The sequence below is a fragment of the Protomyctophum parallelum genome (genome assembly GCF_964188405.1).
Source record: "Protomyctophum parallelum genome assembly, chromosome: 13".
NCBI classification, from domain to species: Eukaryota; Metazoa; Chordata; class Actinopteri; order Myctophiformes; family Myctophidae; genus Protomyctophum; species Protomyctophum parallelum.
In genome coordinates this window covers 19,690,623-19,714,462 of record NC_139708.1, presented here as the reverse complement: position 1 = coordinate 19,714,462, position 23,840 = coordinate 19,690,623, and the positions used below count along the sequence as shown (strand labels likewise).

General features: G+C 39.5%; 1 protein-coding gene across 1 annotated transcript; it reads right to left on the bottom strand.

Annotated features, from left to right (window-relative positions):
• Nucleotides 1-8,811: 8,811 nt before the first annotated feature.
• On the bottom strand, nt 8,812-20,741 carry LOC310868536 (cytosolic phospholipase A2 gamma-like; the record flags this gene model as incomplete). Its single annotated transcript, XM_083778996.1, has 11 exons — nt 8,812-8,990; nt 9,867-9,970; nt 11,360-11,504; nt 13,102-13,260; nt 14,109-14,234; nt 14,340-14,405; nt 14,738-14,912; nt 15,492-15,690; nt 16,343-16,485; nt 18,259-18,278; nt 20,693-20,741. The coding sequence occupies 11 exons, from the start codon at nt 20,739-20,741 to the stop codon at nt 8,812-8,814; spliced, it is 1,365 nt and encodes a 454-aa protein (XP_083635122.1).
• Nucleotides 20,742-23,840: the final 3,099 nt, after the last annotated feature.

The following is a 23,840-nucleotide window of genomic DNA, read 5'->3' as shown; positions in this document are numbered from 1 at the left end:
CCTGCTGTAGTATGATCAGGTTCGTAGGGCATTCATTTACAAACAAACACAATACATTAGAATATGGAGATAAGAGGTTTCCCCCCGACAGCAACGATATGGTAGCGTTGCTGGCGTGGAACAGAGTATCATCACCTGTCATTACTGTGTTCAAGTGATTTGATCTTTTTTCTGAAAGCATGTTTTGCCTCTCTGTATAGTTTTCAGTCAGTTTGGTTGTCAGATTTGACTCACTTTCTGAGACTTAAGGACAGTGTTAGTGTAGGAGCCTTGTTGGCTTTGTGTTTATACTTATTCCCCCTGACATTCATGAATAAAATGCTTACCTGAATGCAGAACAGTTTTCATTGCCTCATGATGAGCCTGCTCTATTTATTTCTTCCTGCATTCGGGTTGCACAGTTCCCAGTTCCTCTCAACTTATGTACTGTAGAAAAGAGTCATCCTAGTGAGCAACAACAACCCTCCCCCTGGCCTATTCCATGTGGACCCACCCACCTCACGTGCTGTCACGCCCTCTCAATCAGCAATCTCACCTGCTCCCACTCACACCTCAATCAATGGCCAGCTATATATACTGCCTGAGTGCCTGTCCATGCAGTCAGTGTTTGTCAGCAGCAACAACAACTCCACCACCACCACCACCACCACCACCACCACCACCACCACCACCACCACCACCACCACCACCACCACCACCACCACCACCACCACCACCACCACCACCACCACCACCACCACCACCACCACCACCACCACCACCACCACCACCACCACCACAAAGCCCTCTTTCCTGGAGCCTCAGGCCTTTGTAATGCGTCATTGAAGTGAGTTCCGTTAGTTGATGTTCATTTGTATATTGCATTTTATTGTTTAGTGTTAAATGTAATCTTTATCTCTTTTCCTGAAACTCTAGCGAGTGTGTGTAATGCGCATTGCACATAGTCACTTTAGTAGTAGACGTAATGAGTAACTTATATTGAATGTTTGTATTTCCCATGCTGTGTACTCCGTCTATTTATGCACTGTTGTATTGTATAATGTTTCTCTTGTTTTAGTAAAAACCATAACTGTGAAGCCTTGCACCACCTCCTTGCTCAACCCTAAATGTGTGTCTGTGCAACGGAAAATAAAGGCTTAAACGGAACTCTCCTTGTCTTATATTCTGACCGATGATGTAATAGCCCATGAGCCAGTCTCAACCTAAACCTACCCTACATGTACAGTATGTATGTAAGTACAGTATGTTTTGAAAGCCAATGAGCTGGGCCACATTGAAATTGTAAGCCGTTAGTAATGGAGTATGTATTGATTTACCAGTTGACCATTGCCACTGCTTGCTCTTTGGCCTGCGGCGCTAGTTCAGGCAGGCAATTCGTGAGCGTGCCTACCTGATCAGGTGACTAGTCTTATGCACTCTTTACCTGATCAGAGTGGCTATTTAAACCTATACCTGCTCATTCCTGGCTTCTCTCCTGCTGTGCGGTTGTGTGCCACTGCTGCTGTCTCCCTGCCTCGCTTGCTGCTAACCTGCTGCTCATGCAAATCTCACCACCTCCCCAGCATCCACCTTTATACAGGCTCTGTTTCTAGATCCCCCTGCATGGGGGTCTTATTCATTCCATGTAATTCTACTTGGCTTATAATTTAACTAAAATGTTAATGTTACAGGGAATGAATAGGGACGCCAATCTATGCTTCATATATCTATGCTCAATAAATATATATTCTAAATGCACTCTAAGAGTTGTCTGACTGAAATTTTATTAGCTGTGGCTGTAAGCTGACTGGTCTGTGAAAAGATTCTGTGAAAAGAGTCCATTGTTTAGATTTAATCAGATGTTACATGTCACAGAGGTCACAAAAGACAATCTGGACAGTATGTCATCCTGCTAGATTTAGCATACTGGAAATATCCATGTTGTCACAAAGTGTACTATATGTACCACACACTCTCGCCACTCACTTCTCCAAAAGCATTCTGAATAAATCTATATTCTAAACTGCAACCTCATCCTGTCTGCCTCCCTGTTTGCATCTGGGTTCAACAAACATTTCATTGTGACAGTACACACTACACTACTTTTCGAAGAGAAGACATTTAGGCACTGGCACTGTAACCTTACATTGCACAATGTCAGCTTTGACATCTTAAGCCTTTTAGCTTTCTACTTAACAGTTCTTTCACCTCTATCCAATGACAGGAAATGAAGCAGAATGTGGAATCATTTGTCCCTTCCTGAGAGTTCCATGACTTAACATTTTGACTGCCAGTGCCAGCCCTATCTTACCCAGTAACATCCTGAGTGTTCATTTTCACATGAACTCAGACGTTTGTAATCACCCCAGACTGTCAGATTTTAAGTTGCTTGATTCCATATTTATCTATTCATTCAATCAGACACCCCTAATCGAGTGAAATGGAACCAAATGGACCTGTAACTCAGAGACTACACATATACTGAGTGTTCACACTGTAATAGATGCATAGATTGAACTGTGTTTCCTGTCGCAATAGAGGGAAAATAAAACGACACAATGTCTATTCATCTGAAATACTATGGTGACTGTTGGATTGGGTGGGTTCTGTACACATTCAGAATGTATACATGAGGGTGACGTGGCTACTTTGCTTTAAATGAAACTTGTAAAGATAGTGGCTCTCCACATATTGACAAAGTAAATAGGATAGCAGAGACACTGTTGTACAACAAACTATAAAGTGGTTAAATATATATTTTGTTTTGTTGATAAATAATTCTATCATTAACCCATTAAAACCATACATTTTCGAGATGTTTGTGTTGGCTACTCAAAAATAGCAGATATAAAAACTCACTGTGTCACTTCGTTCTCAATTATTTTAATTAAAAAACTACTGGCTAGAATAAACGAAGATAATGGTTATAGTTGCAGCAGTGTTGTATACTGTAGTTAAGTCACATCTGACTGAGAGAGTTCATCCTGTCACATTGACTCATAGAGATTCCATTGTTCCTGGGTCACTTCCTGTGTGCGTGCGTGCGTGCATGCGTGCGTGTTGACACAGCTCATCCCAGCTGGTTGTAAACCAGTGTCTGTCGGGACATTGTGTGTGGAAAGAACATCCATCCTTTCTTGGTTTCAAACAAAAACCTCCCATTACTGTAAATGGGATTCACTGCTATTTGCAGACCACTTCACTGGAGTGGAAATATCTTTAGTCTCCAAGGCTATGTTCACACTGACAGCCCAAATCTGATATTTGGCCTGTCCAGATTGAAATAAGATTAGTTTGATCAAGTCTGAAGAGGGCAGCCATTATGCCATGTCACGCCATATGCCACGCCATATGCCATGCCACGCCATGCCATGCTATGCAATGCAATGCCATGGAAACAGATTTCAGATTTGAACCACATTCCAACCAAGGTGGTTTGTAGTTCAACTACAATCTGATTTCTAAAGATCAGTATCAGTCTGGATGCGCAGACAGTGAAGGCAGATTTTACTTGTGTTGCTCACAGAGAATAGATGATCTACAAGCATCGCAACGCGTTGAGAGCTTGTACATCAGCTATAGTATAAACGAAAGCATTACTCACACGGCGGTATGTCTTCACTTCGTTGCCACAACAGGTTAGGTCTCTGATGCCTGCATTAACGAATGAGTTGCAAATAAGAGCGTGGACAGTCAGTCCTAGCTAAGACTTGAGAAACAAACTGACATCAAAATCACCACATAGCACATAACACCAAGACAATACAAACACAGGTCCCCACTGTATACAGAACCATGTAGGGGAGAACGGGGTAAGATGAGCCAGCCCCTTTATCTAGAAAACTAGAAAACTGTGTTGCGACTTTAAATCTAGTAAGTGTCCATTTACACCTGGCTGTGAAGTTGGGAAGCACATGGGAAAGTAGAAAACATTATTTTAAACAAAAAACTGTTTTTGTCGGTCAAAATAAAAAATTTGACACATCATGTAAAATGACTGTTATACAAAGCAAAATGTACCTAGGTCTAAAATGTAATATCATACACGTTGATGATTTGCCAATGGATAGAACCATGTGAATCATTTAGCAAATACATTGTCTGAAGTAACTTATTCTAGTCATTGTTTTCTAAAATGGAGGCTGGGGGTAAAATGAACCAATGTCCGGGGGTAAGTTGAGTCAATGGGAATCACTATTCATAATTATTTTATTAAGTCTTTGCTCCTCAAATTATACTGAATGACCTTTCATTTGCATGTACATACTCATTTAAGAGAAGTTTGCAATATTGTATTAACACTATTGCAAATATAAGGTTTTGAATAACAAACTTTATTTAATTGTCTTAATATTGTTTAACCCATTCTGACCGGGCACCCATTTTGGTGTCAGCATCATGTTATGCTTTAGCTATTTAAAAATAGCAGATCTACAAGCTCATATCGCGCCACCGAGTGGCGCGATACGAGCTTGTAGGTCTGCTATTTTTGAAAAATCGAAGACAACGACTGACATTTTTAGAATCTGATCTCAGGTCAGAATGGGTTCATCAGACCAGTGTGTGTCCGGCGGAAACCTCGTATGAATCTGATCTCAGGTCAGAATGGGTTAAATAATAAATAAACAGATAAATAAGACTATTTGCAAAAGGGAAAACTTATTATAATATTATCGATAAGTGAATACATCTGTTCAAGTTTAAACTTTTAACATTGAAATATCATGTGGTTCAACTTACCCCTCGACTTGGATCAACTTACCCCTTACCTGGGGCAAATTGAGCCACATTACCACTTTTTTTTAAAAGGTCATATTTTCATGGCCCTTTGTCATAGATGCTTACTCATCATTTCAATTGATAGAAGACATCCTGAAATATGTGTAGATCATTAGATTTTACTGCCATCTCATTTTGTCTTGCTTCCAGGACAACTTAAGCAAAAAGTGGTTATCTTACCCCGTTCTCCCCTATAATACTGTTTGCAATGTGTTTGTATACTGTTTGCAATGTGTTTTAAGATATTCTATTATCTGCTGTAAAAGTACCCAGCTTGGGACATATAAATAAACTTGACCTTGACCGTCCTATCGGCGGGGCAGTTTGTTTAATGCCGCGATGGCTGAGGGGACAAAAGTCCTACTAAAACGGACCTTTTTCCATGGCAAGGTTCTGTATCTTTGTCCAGATGGCATGAGGTTAAAAAGGCGATACAGAGGATGATCAGTGTAATTTGAGATTGAAAGTGCTAGCCGTGTGATGGCCTTATTGTTCATTTCAGAAAGTGTGCATGTATAGAGAGTCCGATGCTCCTGGAAGCAATACGGGTGAAAAGTTTGTTTCTGTTAGGCATGGAGAGTATGGCTCGCCAAAAACAGCAGATCTACAAGCTCACAAGCGTTGAGGATTTGTTTTTGAATTGTTTTGCACTGTCGTCGCCCCTCCCACACACCTGTAGCCTACTACTTCTCAGGTATCAAATCCCTAACCCCCTAGTGTGGAGGGCACACCCACACTTAATGTCCTGCACCTATGGATGCATAATGCACAGTACGCAGTGGCTGCTGTGCTCACACACCTATATAAAGTATCTTATCTAAGGTATGTGTAAATGTGTGTTTAAAAAAAGAAACTTTTAGTTGTACAGTTTTGTAGAAAAGGCTTGTCAATATCTGATGTTAGAAAGCACCATTTTACCTGTAAAACTGTGATATGGACACTTTTGGCACCTTTGGCCGTGCAATTATACAAACATACATATCACATCATGTAATCAACACAACATAATAATCTGCACATACATATTAAAAGACAGCAATGGAAATAAGCTGCTGGCTTTCTTTTTGCATGTCTATCCTTTTGATAATGGTGTGACAATGATGGTGTATTTAATTTTACATGTTTTATTAGCAATAAAGAGATCAAAGTCAGATAATCCTCTCTCCTCCTCGCTCACAGCTGGGAGAGCCTCCTGGCAGCTGGGAGCAGATGTTGGCTGACCTCACTCACATTCTCTCTGTGACTCAGTTGTTCACGGTTCAGTATCAACTTCAAATCACAGGTTTATTCTATGCTAACTGAAGTGAAAATGTCCCGAGGCTTGTTTATGTAAACTTGGAAACGCTGTTTTCCATGGCTCTGATTTCTTCTTTAACAAGCACTTATTGTTAAGGATGACACAATAAGCTTCCTGGCCTATTTAAGACTATGGCTGATTGTTTCACTTTGTCCTTTTTGTTAGGGTTAATTATTCAGACTATTTTGACTTGCATTGTGATTAGAAGATTCACGATAGATGACTGAGTGAGTAATCTGTCGGTTAGGGTTAATTGACTCTTTGGTCAACTTTACTCTGCCCTTTGGACTGTTCTGTAAGCTAGTCAGCAGGTTCTACTTCCACTCGGTTAGTGGTGGAAAGTACATTTACTTAAGTGCTGTTAAGTACAATTTTGATGTACTTTTACTTTATTAAAGTATGTCTTTTTTTTATTTACAATTTATGCTTCTACTCCACTATACCAGAGGCAAATATTATACTTTTTACTCCACTAAAATGATTTGAGAACTTTAGTTACTAGTTTCTTTGTAGATTTGGATTATTATAACGAAAACATACATTAACCACTTCAGCCATATATTTTTACATTGACTATTTGAAATTTGCCTATATCTACAAGCTCACAACGCGATGTGAAGCGATGCATATAATGAGTAGTGCTTTTACTTTTGGTACTTTTAGGTATATTTTGATGCCAATACTTTAATTATTTTACTCAAGTACATTTTGATTACAAACCTTTTAATTGTAACAGTGTTTCTACGTTGCCGTGTTAATGCTTTTACCCATGTAAAAAATGTGAGTACCACTGCATCCGGGCTCACTTTCATGGTCTGCGTTTAGGTCCACCTCTCTGGATTCTTATCACTTCTGGGGGAAGTAGAAGAAACAGGAACATTCTGAGGGAGTATGGAACACACACACACACACACACACACACACACACACACACACACACACACACACACACACACACACACACACACACACACACACACACACATTATTAGACAATGTTAGCTATACTCACTAAGTCACTTTGTGTATTTTTCTGTTGAGAGATTACATTTTTAGTAACTCAGCTATGTTTCCAATGAAGGACATTGATCCCTCTGATCTCAGAGCAATAGAGCTAGGAGGGACTGGTGTCTGGTGCATGGTGCGGATGAGTGTACAATCATAATGGGTTAAATATGGCATACCAATGAAGCAGTGATATGGTAAATGAACTAGATAGACAAGTTTTTAAACAATGGACAATTGGACATACTTGCTGGGTTCCATTTGTCTGTCACTCCGACCGTCAACATGACTCAACCACAATGTGCAGGTCATGGGTTTTGAATTCTTTCATTTAACCTAAATGACAAGCCAAAGTGCAGACGCACAGCAGACATAGGATTACAGCCAAACTACAGGACAACATTGGAAACAAGCAAAAATATTGTGTTCACTCGTCTTTCCGTTAACAATATCAAATAAAATCTTTGCATTCTTCTAGCTCCAGAGTCCAGCCTGGCCAGAGGTTAGAGAACCGCATAGCGAATCGGGATAATATATAGCCTTCCTTTATGGGTTATTATGAGCTATATAACTCTTTTGAGGAATGACTTTGGGTGGTGTGTAATGTATGTTCTGTGCCACTAGAGGGCTGTGTTATCATTGTCTGGCATGGGGAGAGAGTATGTTTTGCACTCTGTCCTGTGTGCGTCTGTCCGTCCGTCTGTTACCAGCTAATCTCCGGCACCATTAACCCGGTCGACGCCAAATTTGGCACACACCAACGATGAACCTCTACACCAAATTTTCCAGAACGGCCTGTTATAGCGCCACCAGGAGGACGACTTTTGAAAAACCCTTTTTTTATATTACTCCTCCAGATTCTGTCCAAAAATCCAGCAAATCGTTACACACTATCTCTATAGTCATGTGTTCAATACGGATCTGTCCGATATTTCATATTCCATCCTAATTGGCTAACATTGGCTTTCAAAGTTTGCAGGATTGGCCCATTTTGAACAAAAAGCCCCAAATCATGAACGCAGCGTGCAATTTACGTGAAATCTTTCACAAACTTTCCTACTAAGCTGAGGAATATATCCCACCCACATTGGCCTGTTATAGCGCCACCAGGAGGCCACAACCTGACCTTCCCTGGTGGAGACCTATGCCACTTTTCTAGTTGTTTTTCATTTTGTCTCATTTAGTCAGTCATTTCCATTTGTGTGACCACTGGGTGAGGAAGGTGCATGTTCTCTCTCTCTCTCTCTCTCTCTCTCTCTGTGTGTGTGTGTGTGTGTGTGTGTGTGTGTGTGTAATATTATGACAAGCTGGGATAATCTACTGTATATGTATCTAGCAATGAGACAGGCGGATGTCAAAGCAAAGTGGCATAAAAAATAGTGGGATTTCTTGAACGATATGATGATTCATGCTGGAGAGAAAAAAAAGGAAAATTTTCAATCACTACTTTGTTATGGGATTTTTTATTTATTTATTACAGTGTGATGTGGCTTAACATTAATAAAGGTAACCATGGTATCAACATGTATTTTAATTCCAGTGCAATTACTACCCAATTACCCAATTAGGCCTATGTATGTATTCAGATTTTATTCAAAAGTTCAAACGACCTATAGAAACCATGAATGAGAATGGACAAATCACATGCATTGATGCATATAGTAATTGTTTTATCTATAAATGACAGTTTTGTATGACCAAGAGAGCAAAACGATGGTAACAGTTTGTGATTATATTATACTACACTTTAGCTACCATGTTGTCTTTATTGGGACCTTCTTGGCCTTCCTCATCTCCCCCAGCAGTGTGTCCTTGGCGAGCGTCACATTCATTTGGGCCATCTTCATCAGGTCAGAGATCATTTCTGGGCTGTACGGTAGTTGGAAGGTGTCATATTTGTTCTTATTGTGCTCAAGAACGTGGTGGCTGCCTGAAAAGTTTGAAGAGTTTTTTCTTTTTAACAAATTAAATTTGTTTACTAACGTGCACAACTGCCCACATGTATCCTCACTTGAATCCAACAAAGTCATTTTCACAACTTGTCAAACTACCAAAAGGAATATTGGTATATATTTTTTGCATTTGGTTTGATTGATTGATTGAAATATTTATTAACAGTTTGCAGAATTACAGTACATTTCAAGCAAAGACTGTTAACTGTGAGTTGACGACCCAATTAAGCATTACACTTACACTTTACAACAGGGTCCACCATGTTCACTTCATCAAAACATTTAGAGACGTACAAATAGACGCTTCTAACAGAACAGGAATTCATCAAGGAAGCAAAAAGGGAAAAGAAACATATACAGTGAGGGGAAATGGGGTGCGGGGGGGGGGGGGGGGTAGGGGGGATTCAGATTTCACAGGGGCCAGTTTCGAATTGCAGAATTGTACAATTGTAATTGTAGCATTCATCAGGCACTTGAATTAGAGTTTCAGATTGACTGGGCCAAGAAAACAATAAAACCATTTCCTACAGAAACTTTAAAAGGAATGTTTCACCCAAATATCATATAGCATTGTGTTTTAAAGTTTTAAACACAATGATACGTTCTTCCTAATACAAATATCAATTTCTAATCAACATACTAGGCTACAACGGAGCACATTGTAGCAAAACCATCCAATATTGGGAGAGTTTTTTGTGCCTCGAGGTCTATACTAAAGCATGAACAAACATGCATGGTGACACTTTAATTGAGCAAAATCCATGATCACACGTGTTTACTGAATATATTTGGAATTGACAGTACAATTAGTATTTTCATAGAAAAGTAGCCTACTATATATATACTATAGTTACCGTCACAGTTTTTCATGTTGAACAGGGGCATGTGGATCACGGTTGGGATTTTGCCATCTCCTGGACACACATAGTAGGGGAGGTCTGGAGAGACACCGATGTTGCTGGGTAGGTGTGGGAAACGTATACCCATTGACTTGGACATGCGTGAAGCTTCTTCCAATGTCTGTATAATTAAGGAACAAAAATAAACCATCTGAGTTCATTCTTAAAATAATATTTACAATAGTTAATTACGTTATAGTTAACTTTTCATATACTGTGTTAAACATTTGCTAATGATATAAATACATACACATACATACAGGCTGGAGGCATTATAATTAGATTACGAGCTGCACAATGGACATTTCCTGTCCTACCACAGAATATTTGAACTCAGGTCTCATTGACATAATAGCTTGCTCTGGGGAGGAATAGGAATAGAAATTTTACTTTCAGGTTGTGTGTGTGTGTGTGTGTGTGTGTGTGTGTGTGTGTGTGTGTGTGTGTGTGTGTGTGTGTGTGTGTGTGTGTGTGTGTGTGTGTGTGTGTGTGTGTGTGTGTGTGTGTGTGTGTGTGTGTGTGTGTGTGTGTACATCCAGTACCACAAGACAAATAAACAGTCGCACACATCTTAAATGTTTGCAACCACTATAAAGGACTGTACATTGCCAGACATGACCGTCTGGTGGACCTGGCCAGGTCTCAGACAAGATCAGAGGAGTACAGGACAGGACAACAAGAATGTATAAACACAGCACTGTAAAAATAGACTGGTTCGATCACAATGACACGCATGTCAATTCACTACAAGATATAAGATCAATGAAATTAGAAAAACTGCCATATTTGAAATAGGCTGCGATTTGATTTGTATATGGACACTTGTTTTACATCCAAACTTATGAAATATCAACTTCTGGTGGAACGTATTATGGCCTTGGGATATAACTGTCAGCTTATTGTCCTTGTATTTGGAAGTCTGGGCCATGTCCATAAACTTGTGCTCAGGGGTCTGCAATTGGGTGGATTGCAAAAAACAAATGCTAAAAAGCTGGCTAAATACTGTTCTGTCTCAGCTACTATGCAGTCTGTCTATCTGGAGAATACGTTGTTTCATTTATCCCTAGGTGGCTTGAAAAACCCAAAACAAACATCCTGTTTAGTAGTGTCAAGTAATAGTATGTGAACAATGTGATATATATATATATATATATATATATTTTTTTTTTTCTTCTTTTCCCTCTGTGTGTTAAACATGTGCAGCAGCTATATCTCGTTGGACCGTATAACCTAATTCTGATCAGTGTTTGGGTCTATTGTATTACGCCTCTTGTGCAGATCCAAATAAAATAATTCAAATGTGTGTGTGTGTGTGTGTGTGTGTGTGTGTGTGTGTGTGTGTGTGTGTGTGTGTGTGTGTGTGTGTGTGTGTGTGTGTGTGTGTGTGTGTGTGTGTGTGTGTGTGTGTGTGTGTGTGTGTGTTATGTGTGTGCGCGCGCTACCTTTACAGGGTGTTCCCATTGCTGAAGTCGAGAGAGATAATGAGGTCGATGTTTCTGTCTTTTCTGAGGACGGCGAAGTAGGGAGAGTTCAGAAGTAGCCCGGCATCTTCATAGTCCCTCGTTTTGGTGTCCAGGTTTAGATTTTTAGCTTCTTCAGTGGAACAAAAATCACAAAATACATTACAACCAGAGCACTTTGTCCAAATCGATATATGTCAGCTGACAACAATCATTTGTTATGGATTGTTCTCCCCCCCCCCCCCCTTTAGTACACAAATATACCTCGATTTATGATTTTTACTCACAAAGACAAAGTAAAGAGATTGTATTTGTTTCATTTATGACATGTATAATTTTGTTGCTGTCGCAAGGAAACCTCCTAACTCCATTTTTGAGGTTTTTTATTTGTTTTTGCATAAATCAGTGCTATTGAACTCCAAACCTCCTAACTCCATTGGACCGTCAAACTATAATAAACTATAAAAAATATATAAGGTTTTCTTAATTTTCTGAAAAATATATATTTTAAATTTCCTGAAAAATAAACATTTTGGAGTTAGGTGGTTTCTTCCCGACAGCAGATATTTGATATAGGCCTACTGTACCTGAGTTAGCTACAGTTCACATCTAGTCGGTTTGGCAGTTCAAAATTAAAACGCAACAAAGGACCACAATGGAAATAGTGCTAATAACTTTTGAAAGTTATTAGCACTGTTGTTAATATAAAATGTCAATAATAAATTAAAAAACAATATTCTTATTTTTTTATTGATTAGAGTATGCATCCTTCGAGGCAGCGGTGGCCGAACGGTTTGCGGAGCGGTCTTGATATCGGAAGGTCGCTAGTTCGTATCCCCGGACCGGCATGTTAAAATTACCACCGCTGAAGTGCCCTTGGACAAGGCATTGAACCTCTACCATGAAATGTTCTATGAGCAGGGCCTGGCTGTAAACAAGTTCTTGAGCTTAGTCCAGTTACCCTGGGTAAACATAGTACCTTATTATTTCCTTTCCTTTCACAGCTGTGTTTTTGCAGAAGCAACAATACATAATGCAAAGTTAGACATAAAACACCCACCCATCAAACACTTTAAACATCTGAAAGGTTAAAGTGTTCTCAAACTAAAAGCTAAAATATTTCCCATATGTTGTATGTACAAAGTATACACGAGACGATCATGATTAAATGTACTCGTGATTACAGAGCTGAGATAGTGAATCTTTAAAAAACATCATTTCATATTAGAATTTTAGTCCACATAATGCATGTTGATGTATTTTATTGAAAGTATTAATATTAGAATACTGCCCTTTTTGTGACTGTCACTGAACGTTGATTGGAATCAGTGATAGAGCTCTGATCCTACCACTCATGCCATGTAGGAAGTTGTATGTGGTTCCCCACTTCCAAAGAACTACACATTCTATGGTGCTGATGAATATATCCCACCAAACTGAAATGAGAAGTATACACTGCACATTGGTACTAGACAAATAAATATTAACCACATTCAGACTGGCTATCAGAAATACAATATGACCAGAAATATATTTGGATGCATTCAATACAGATTACTAGTATTGTAGTCATCTATTAATTCAAAACATTTTTAAATGCAGGGGGTGTTTCTTGACTACTTTAAAATGGATACATAAATTGCAGCACAAAACACAGAATACTGCGTGCGTGCGTGCGTACATGTGTGTGTGCGTGCGCACATGTGTGTGTGTGTTTTGGAGAGACACACCTGGATGGAGACAGTCCTTACACCAGTCCTTGGCCCAGTCAGAGAAACATTCACAGACATGCAGTGTGTGAGCCTTCAGCTTGGCCATCCAACCAGCCTTTTCCAAAGTCTTATTGTTGGGGTCCAAGACCACTTTATTGCCTGTCCTGTCCAGCTTGCCTGTAAAGGGGAAAAAGGGGGATGGGATTTTGTTTTTAAGCTGGCAAAAGGTCTGCAGACAAAAACTGACAGATTTGGGCAGGAATTGAGTCAATTTAAATAGGACACATATAGCCTACTAATCTACTATATAATATATAATATAATCCCACTGACTGTATTGGAACAGAAAGTCATGTTTGGATCAATCAATATGATTGTGTACACTGCCTATGTTGGCCTATAGTGTTTTTACGTTGATTTATTTTTATGAATCACAAAACTCTAAACAATGCAGAGTCAATTGTTATTTCACTTAACAAAATGATACAAATGTTACAACTGTTTGAAACATGCTCTTTTTGAACCAAAATAGGTACAAATGATCTTGTGAGTCATATATGAGACCGTCAAACAGGCATCTTATATCCCATAAGGTTTGCCAGTAATTGGCCTAAATAAAATCGTGGGCCTTTTTCTTTTATTTATTTATTTATTCTTCTTCTTCTTTTTTTTAAATGCCATACAGATTCTGGCTGCAACCCACGACTTACACAGCCCTGGCTGGTCAACCCAGCCTGGCAGAGATATGCGATCAACGGAAGGATCTTTTCTATTTAAGAATTCGCTCAAATTGGCCAGTGTGCATACATGTCATGCATCCAATGGCAGTATTTTGCATTTGATGATCCGTCTGCAGGATTTGAGTTTGACCCACACACACATCACTATTACTGTACATTAGTCAGAGCAACGTGCAAGTCACTACATGGGATGACTTTAGTAGTTACCAGACACACTGACTTCGAACAACTTCAAACAGCTTGTTCAGTGTTTGGGCGTGAAGTTCTGGATATTTAAAAGTGTACCTTCAAGCAGCTTGTTCAGTGTTTGGGCATGAAGTTCTGGATATTTCCCATCTTCTTTTAAGGCCTGAATATGCAGGTCCACCAGGGTCTGGAGCACTTTACATCCGTGGCAAATGCACTCCAAATCTAGAACAAAACATGCATGTGTGTATGTAAAATGTATGTTAAATGCTCGGATAAATAAATGAACCGAATGAAAAATAAACAATTTAAAAAATGAATAATTCATACGTTGGAAGAAGTTCTTGATATGGTCAAGTATTTGTTGTAGGCTGGCTAGGGCGCTGCCACACACGCCTACCAATAACAGATCAACACAGAGCAAGGGTTATTATTCTAGTTAATTAAAACTGCATTTAAAAAAAGAAAAGCACTCCCCAGGTATCTCATATCAACATGGCGGCCCAGTAGTTACAAACAATCACACGTTACAACTAAACAGTACACTAAAGTGTGTTCATGAAAACATGTTAGGCTCTTGCCGGAAATGTTTTCAATGCAGAAACATAACGAACGTGTGTCTCCAGCTATACATGTGTCTGTAGCATTATAGTGTGTGTGGCGTTAGAATAAGAAAACCAACAGAACAACGGGACTGACCACGGTGAAGTCTCTCTGGGCTAAGTCACCTTGCACGTAGCTCATGTCAATCTCTGGCTGCGGCTTTATCTCCTTCCCTTCGCTGAACTCACTCCCGAAGTGGGCCTGGTCCACGAAGGCCCCAGCGAGAGAGTACCCTGCCTCACCGGGAGTCATCTCAAACCACACGTCTGCCAAGGAGGAAACTTCGATCAAACTTTCAATCTAACCACCATCAAATTCAATGGCCACAACACGCTACATAACTAAGTGCACATATTAATTCATTCAAGTGTTTTTCTCACAATATGTCGATGATGAAACAATGACTCTGTATATGCGCAGGAGCAGGGATTGAACCCCAAGTCTCCCACTTGCCAGACCGACACACAACCTGTCGTGCCAATAGGGCTGAGCCCGATTGGCAGGGCTGTTGTGGCCGGGTCTTGGCACGCACGCACGCACGCACACACACACACATACACACACACACACACACCCACACACACACACACGGTGAAAAGAGAAATTACACTTTACTTTCTGAAACTGTGTTGTTTTTGGCATGATCCTGTTGGTCGACCGTCTTGTCAATCATAGTATAGATGGGATAGGGATCCGAGCTGTCTCGTCCGAGTCGTCCTCTCTGGGCTGAAAGCACATTCTCATCTATCTGAAGAGACAACAACACTGGCTGAATGCTTCCCCTCATTCTTCAGATATGTCATATCATTTGTATTGTACATTTGTATTGTTTGTTTTGCAAGCCACTATGACAGAATATATACTGTACAATCAATATACCTCTTTCACGATGACGGGGACAATCATTGCAGACCAGAAATGTGTCAAAGAGTAGTTGCTGTATTCGCTGTAGTACTTTTTCAGCTGTGCTTTCATCTCCTCCCACGGCAGACTCCCAGAACCTAGCCTTGTTACTATGGCGTCTGTCACAGAGGGTTTGGAGGACCAGTTGAGCTCTTGGTACAAGGAGGCCATGCACCTGTGGAGGACAAGAGAGAAATGGGGCGACTGTGGCTCAGGAGGTAGAGCAGGTCTATGGGTCTGCGGTTCGAATCATGTGGGGACCCACCTGGGGATCCCTAACCACTGGTTGAGAAGCACATGGGGTCTAGTGCAGGGGTAGGCAACAGGCGGCTAGCCCCCCAGAAATAATATCTATAGCCTACTGTGAGAAAATTCTGAGAATATATATATATATATATGTATATATATATATATATATATATATATATATATATATATATATATATATATATATTCTAGTACAATATCAGACAGACAATCTCACATATAGGCTATTATGTCCAAATAGAGAAATTATCACCATCTAAATAAGGTTTATTATACTTATTATTAATATACTGACTGGCTCATGCAATGTTGAGAGTGACAGTGCAGGGAGAGCAGCTGTGTGAGTCTGAAAAGAGTCTTATATTAATTTAAATTGAGATATTCCTAAAAATGTGGCATTTTTTATGTCAATATTGATGAAAGGCCAGAAACGTGTGTTGGCCGGCGCCGCAGTCCGGCCCCTCCATAAAAGCCTTGGAGAGATATTGGCCCGAGGACAAACTCATGTGTCTAGTATTCTCTCTCTCTCTCTCTCTCTCTCTCTCTCTCTCTCTCTCTACCATGTAGATCCTGAGACTCCGGCCAGGTACATCATGCAGTCCAGAAGTCCTTCTTTCCCCAGTTGGAGCAATGATCCCAGCAGCGCCACCATGGCTCTCTCTCCTCCCCCAGAGGCAATCAAAGCAATGTTGGGAACCTCTTCCTTTAAAGAGAAAGATTATTGCTGAATATCGCTCGTTTAAAATCCACAATTCTTTTAAGATTATGTTTCCAACTTCATTATTATGCTTCCAACAATTTGCTGGATATTAACCTTTTTATTTTATTTTGTTTTTGCATTTTTCATGCATTTTTACATAATGTAAAACATTTCACATCACTGAAGTGTCGATTATATGTGAGTTGTTGTGTTTCACTACAATGAACATCACTACACCTGCACCCACACGGCTCCATTTTATTATAGATATATAGGTTCCATGGCTGTATAGCTCAAACGGTTCGGCCTGTACAAAGTTTGGAAGCACTGTCTGTACTGATAACACCCAATTATTGAAATCCCAAACATGGAATCGACTTGGACCATGCATATGGCACACTTAATGCCTGTCTCAAAATAGCTAACCCTGGTATTGGTGGAGATCTACAAGCTGTCAGTCAGCCACAATGTACTACATGCTCAGACTAAATAACATATAAAGGCATACCAGAGTGCAGGGGATGCCGTTGTTCTTCAGGCATTGTTGAACTGTGTCTCTTCGACGGGTGACATACTGTTTCTCTGTCTCATTGAGAGAATGACCAATTCTGACCTTGAAAAAAATAACAACATAGAATATATAAATCTATAATATCTATAAATCTATATACCTAATCCAAACAATTGTGTTTTCTACACACAAAAAATTGTGACAGAGCTAGCATATTCCGTGTTCGGACAGACACGTACAGGGACATAGGGACACACATAGCTGCGTAATGGAGTGGAGGCACCGCTCAAAAAAAGAAAATCTAATCGTTTTCAGAAAGTAGCAATAACCCTGTCCCAGCCCCATTCAATGAGGTGATTTCTAGGTAGGCATCGGGTGACTTGAAAGTAGGCTACCAAAAGTAAAAGCAGAATTTCAAAGTGTTCAAAATGTATAATAAATATTTTTAAAATAGCAAGTTGTGTTTTTATTTAAAAAAAAATGTTAAAAAAGGGGTTTCAACAAGATATCAACAAGATTCTAGATAAAAGATATGTTTCTCCTTCTCCTAGTAAAAGACAGCAGAATTTCACAAAAGAATACGAATAAAATAAGTAGTGGAGAAAAATAAATCACACCCGTGTGAAGTGAGGGGCCCTAATATATTAAAGTCTAACTCATGTTGAGTAGGTGATGTAATGGTGATATAAAACAAACGGTGCCAACACAAACATTAAACACCATTAACAATAAAGAGACAATATGACGTAAATGACACATTAGGACGTACATTTTCCCTTCATTGTCAATGGCGTATACAAAACAAACATTGAACTAAAGACAAACATTAAACCTGTGTATAGGAGGGGCTGGTGCCCCTCAAAAATCATGTCATAAAAATAAGCATAATATAATATCTGGTGATAAAACAGTGTACTGAATGAATTTCAGAGTTAATCTAATCTATTTTAATGCATTATTTTAAAGTGTTAACTGAGTTTCTTTTAACAACATACTTAAATAAATAAATAAGGTAATGAAGTAAATGAGCTAAACAGAGAGAGAGACTGCTTTTCTCTCTCTGTTTAGCTCGAAGGGATGAAGTCCTCAATATGCTGTAACCATGGAACGATTGCTTATAACCTGTAACTGATTGCTGACCAATAAATGGAAAGAAGGAAATGTGCCTGCTTGGATCTCCTATTCATTTCAACAGCAACTTCAACAAAGGAATTAGGTAAATTAATCCACAGAACCCTGTAAGAAAAGACACATCAGTAACTTACCCATTCAGCCATGTTCTCTGCTGTCAGACAAAATGAGCAATGAGCAATTGAATCCTGTGATCTTGAGCTTGAGAGGGCTGTGAGTGTGACACCTATATATACCTTTATGCTACATCACGCACGGGCTACAAGGAAATGGAAGATTCATTTCAAGACTAGTCTGGGGAAAATAAATCTGCAAACTAAAATGCATTTCCTCATAGTTCATTCATGATGTAGGCTCCAGCAAAGGTCTGCTAGAAATACCTGCGTCCAAGTTGAAAACTAAGGGTGACCGGGCTTTCACTGTAGTGGCTCCTATACCCTGTGTGGAATGCCTTGCCTCTGGCATTGAAAAATGCTGAATCAGTGACTGTTTTAAGAGACTCCTAAAGACTAATTTATTCCGTAAATATTTCTCCCATGCATGTACCTTTGACCTGAGCCATTTTATAGCCCCATGTCTTTGTTCTGCCTTGTTTTTTTTTGTTCTGCTCATTTTCTTCTGTTCTTTCTTCTGTTCTGTGTCAATTGTTCAGCACCTTGTAGCTTTGCTTCGAAAGGTGCTTTATAAATAAAATGTACTTACTTTACTTACTAGTATAGGCCATATGGGGACAGTAGGCCTACTAGGAACATTCTAGGTTCACCTGTCTGTGTTCCTGTTCCTGCGGGTGCTATGTTGAGTTCTATGTTCCCCAGATACTGTGGTCTATATCAGGGGTTCTCAACCCGTGGGTCGCGACCCCCCAAATTATTTTGGGGGGTCCTCAAATTATTTAAAAAAAACCCGTTTTTGGCTGGAAAATGGAAATGAAGAGTTTACATATAGTATAGTACATGCATCCACCCTAATGGTATAGGATGCATCCACCCTAATGGTAGGATGCATGTACTATATATATACGATATATAATGATAATATCTGGTTTCAGTATTTATTTATGGTGTATTGTCTCTATCATTAAGGTTATTGTAGCAGTCAATTTATATTGGGGGTCGGGAGGGGGCGGGGGTCCCGAGTCATTGCCAAAGCATTTCCGCATAAACGTTGAGAACCCCTGGTCTATATGGCAACCCCCTCCCCCTCCCCCCAACCCCCTCGGACCTGGTCTTGACTTGGGCTTGCTTTAGGTGGACTCGACTGCAACGCACACTACCTGGGGCTTTTGTATAGGGTCCACTCAACATTATGTTGAAACACATAATTCAGCAGTGGGTTCTGAATTACACTCAAACCAACACAGAAACTACACAGCAGCAAATAAGCCTTTGTATTCCAGCGGACGCCAACGCTGGGCACTGCAGGGGAGAGAGGGGCACATAAACCCCATAAATCAGGGGTTTTCAACTGATTGTGAACCAGGGACCACCACCTTGACTAAGAATCAACGTGGGGTTCTTCTTGAGATTCTAACTGCCTTTTCTGTGGAATTTCTTAACCTCAGACTTCCCAGTAATTCGGAGACATGGCCAAAGCATTTCCGGGGGTCCCCAGCCAAAAAGGTTGAGAACCCCTGGACTAGATCTGCATGGAGCCGGCCAGTGCAACTACTGTATATCTGACCTCACGGACACCATTGTAATAGTTTACATCCTGCTTCTTAACTGTGCCGTATTAAGAAGCAATCTGATCTAAGCACCTTTGGAATGGAATCAATTTGTGATGTGTAGCCTATACAGTTAACATGACTCAGCTGTTTGTGTTCCATTGGTTCTCTATGTGTGGGTCCGCGGACCTGCAGGGGTCCTGCTGGGTGTCCCCAGCAGATTTTTTTTAACCACTTTAACTTTATAGCCTATTAATAGAGTGCGACTGCTACTGTGCCCTATAAATATACATTTGAGAATAATAATAATAACTTATAAGGTATAATCAATTTATTCTAAATAACAATAATATAAATCTAAGCAATATTTTATAGTTAGTTAGGTCTACTTTAGTAGCCTACTTAGTAGTAACTTAGGTCTGAGTCTGAGTCTTGTCTGATATGATTAAAAAATAAATAACCCTGGTTCTCTTCACGTCACACATGACAGGAGACAAGTCACGTGACCAATAGGGTGAATAGGGCACCTTCCTTGGATATCTGGGCACCTCGTTGTCAAATTGGATATTTTGTCCAAAATGTTAAAAGATTAGGCCTATACTATATATTTGAAGAAAAAAAAGTCTTTAATAAGTAAAAGAAAGTAGGCACATGATCATTGTACATTGCTTAAACATTCGATAATTAAGGTCTAATATAATATTTCTACAAATTGCTACAAAACCTATTTTGGAGCATATACTGTAAAAACTAATTTGAAGGAAAAAATTAGGTCTGATAATGATGTAGCCTACCGTCCATGTTCACATCATGTATACTTTAATACTTAATATATATAATATGTAATTCTTTTACATTTTGGACAAAATAGCCAATTTTACACTGAGGTGCCCAGATGTCCTTACCTGACTCTGCCAGCAGAGGGAGTGTTTCCACCAGGCTACAGGTGTCCATAGTGCCCACTTGATCTGTGGTGGTTCTCAACCTTTCCAGGCAGTCTATCCACACTTTTCCTGGGCTGTGTGTGCTCCAGTTCCTGTCGATTTGATCCAATGAAAGCCAATGAAACTGGTCAGATGACCAATGATATCCAATGAAATCAACAGGAACTGGAGCACACACAGCCCAGGAAAAGTGTGGATAAACACAACACCAGATATCTGTCTAAACACAAATATAAAATAACAACTGTGAACAGTCATATTCATGTGAGATTTTTTTATGACACAGTTAAACGGTTATTCAAATTCTACCTATAATTTTATAATGGACAATTTACTTTTTGGGCAAGTGAAGTGGGCATGACCTTTCGGCAAGTAGGACATGACCTGTGCGACGGGCAAGTGCCTCTGAGACCTATTTTAGAGCAGAATAAAAGTCGGTTTGGCTCTGTAGAGCCTACAATGTGACGTCATTTGAGGTTCGGGGGGGCGGGTACCGTCCTAATGTCGGCTCTTCGGTGCTACTGAAAATTTCTGACGAGCCGAAATCATTTCGGCACTACAGCGCCGAAACAGCGGTAAAATAGGAGTATGAATCGGCCCTTAGTGTCAACCCCTGTACATGACGCTAGTATGTCGCAGGGATTTACACCCAATCCATCGGGATCGAACCACCGACCTCCCAGTCTCAGGGCGGACACTCTAACCACAAGGCCACTGAGATGGTTGCGTCTGCTAAATGCCTAAATTGTAAATTGTTGTCTGGTATTCAATAAATCAATCAAAGTGCACAATGAAATGTGGCGCCAATATTTGGTTCTCTGATCCTCACTCACTCCTCAGACAGAATCTAGTACCTCCACCAGAGGAAGTGTAGTCCTTTATGGTGTCTATTTTATTTTGGTAATTTTACATTGGTAATATGTCTATGATTGTATTTTATTTCTAAATGGGGGAACAACTGGTTTAACATTTTATTGTTAAATGTAATTGGCCATTTATATGTAATTGGCCGCCAGTATATGTTGTTCCACAGTTAAAAACGTTCAAAAAATAGCAGATCTACGAGTGCCGCGCTACGAGCTTGTAGATCTGCTATTTTCAAATAGCTAAAGTATAACATAACGCTCAAAACAGAAGTCCCCTCACATCTCAATGCAAACGACTGATCATGCTCTGAAATATATTTATTTTGATGTGGTGTCATAATTAAACAGACCATCAACAAACAAAACCCCCTAGCCCACATCCAGTAACAAAACCCCCTAGCCCACATCCAGTAACAAAACCCCCTAGCCCACATCCAGTAACAAAACCCCCTAGCCCACATCCAGTAACAATTTCCAGTAGGGAGAACAGAGCATCGTATCGTCAATGGTGCATCGTGATATGCATCGCATCGCTGTTAAAATGTTAATTATTATTAACATTAATTACACCCCTAGCATAAACGGCTCACTCCCAGTGAGTGACATCCTCTCAGTTGAGTGACAGCGGAGTTCAAACATTTAGTTTATACATTTTTTTGTATATTCTGAAAATAAATCTAAACAAGATCAGAAATGGGTTTCCCATTACAAACCAAAAAATAATATTCAGTTTTCAAGGACAACTTTAGTTTTTTTCAACCAAGGTTCATGTTTTAGGTTGTTATTAGAGAAAGTAAAAGATGAGTGTTCATTATTTTGCTGCTTTCTTTCGTTTTAGGGATTTTAGCTTTTTTGACAGGGGGGCGGGGGCATTCGAGCATGGGGCTAAATATGTATTTTGTTTTACAATATTGTCTTTCTTTTTTTATTATTTACTATAGTCCTACTAGACCACAGGAAATTACATCTGGCCACAAAAGATCACGAGATCTACTGAATGTGTCAAACCGACATATTGAGCCTATGCCACACAGTGTGGCTTCCCTGCAGTAGTCCTCCCTCACATTCAGTAGATCCTGTGATCTTCTGTGGACAGATGTAATTTCCTGGGGTCTAGTCGGACGATAGTAAATAATAAATAAAAAAATCACCATATTTTAAAATATATACATATTTAGCCCCATGCTCGAATGCCCCCGCCCCCCTGTCAAAAACAGCTAAAATCCCTTAAAACGAAAGAAAGCAGCAAATGAAAAAAATAAAGATAACACTCATCTTTTACTTTCTCTAATAACAACCTAAAACATGAACCTTGGTTGAACATTTTTTTTAAGTTGTCCTTTAAACAAGCAGATGCTGGACGCTTATTCAACAAGCACATTATTGAAGACACAACTTGACATCTTCATGAGCGTAACACAGCTCAAACAAACTTGGAAAGTTCAGAAATAGGTATCCCATTAAGAACAAAAAATAAAATATATTCAGTTTTAAACAAGCAGATTCTGGATGCTTAGGGTTAGGGTTAACCCTAACTCTGGAAGCTTATTATTCTAAGGAAGACCAACTTGACATCTTCATGAAGGTAATCACAGCTCCAACAAACTTGGAAGAATTTCTGTGAAAGAAGAAAATGCAGCCATTAGTTAACTTGTTTAGCCTATTGATGCACTACACTTTTAGTTTCATTTTGAAATTAAAAGCGCCTTCTGTTCAATTTGTTAAGAGTTGTCTTGACTGCATGACGGTGTCAGCAGTGTTGTTTTCGTCGACTAAAACTAAGACGAAAAATGTCCGTCAACTACCTTTTTCCACTGACGAAAACTACATGGAAGCTAAATGAAAACTAAGCCATGATGATTAAAACTATGACTAAATATACTGACAATTTCGTCAACAAATAAAAACTAGACTAAAATGTTAGGAAGGCACTAGTGGACAAGATATCCACTATAAGTCATTTTACACTTTACACACGACTAAAATCTTATGATATTTAGTCGACTAAAACTAGACTAAAATGTGACTAAAACTAAATGATAACTATTCAAGAGACTATGAAAAAAAAGTGCTGCACTGGATGTCAGTATCCAACATCAATTAGGAAATGCATAATGCCAAGCAGGGTGGGATATTAACTGCCAGGTAGTGATGTGTGTTGCTCCAACTAAAAACTAAAATACGCCCAGATGCAATAGAGCACCGAAGTCTGACGTCAATATCGGTAGAGGGCGAAAATCCAC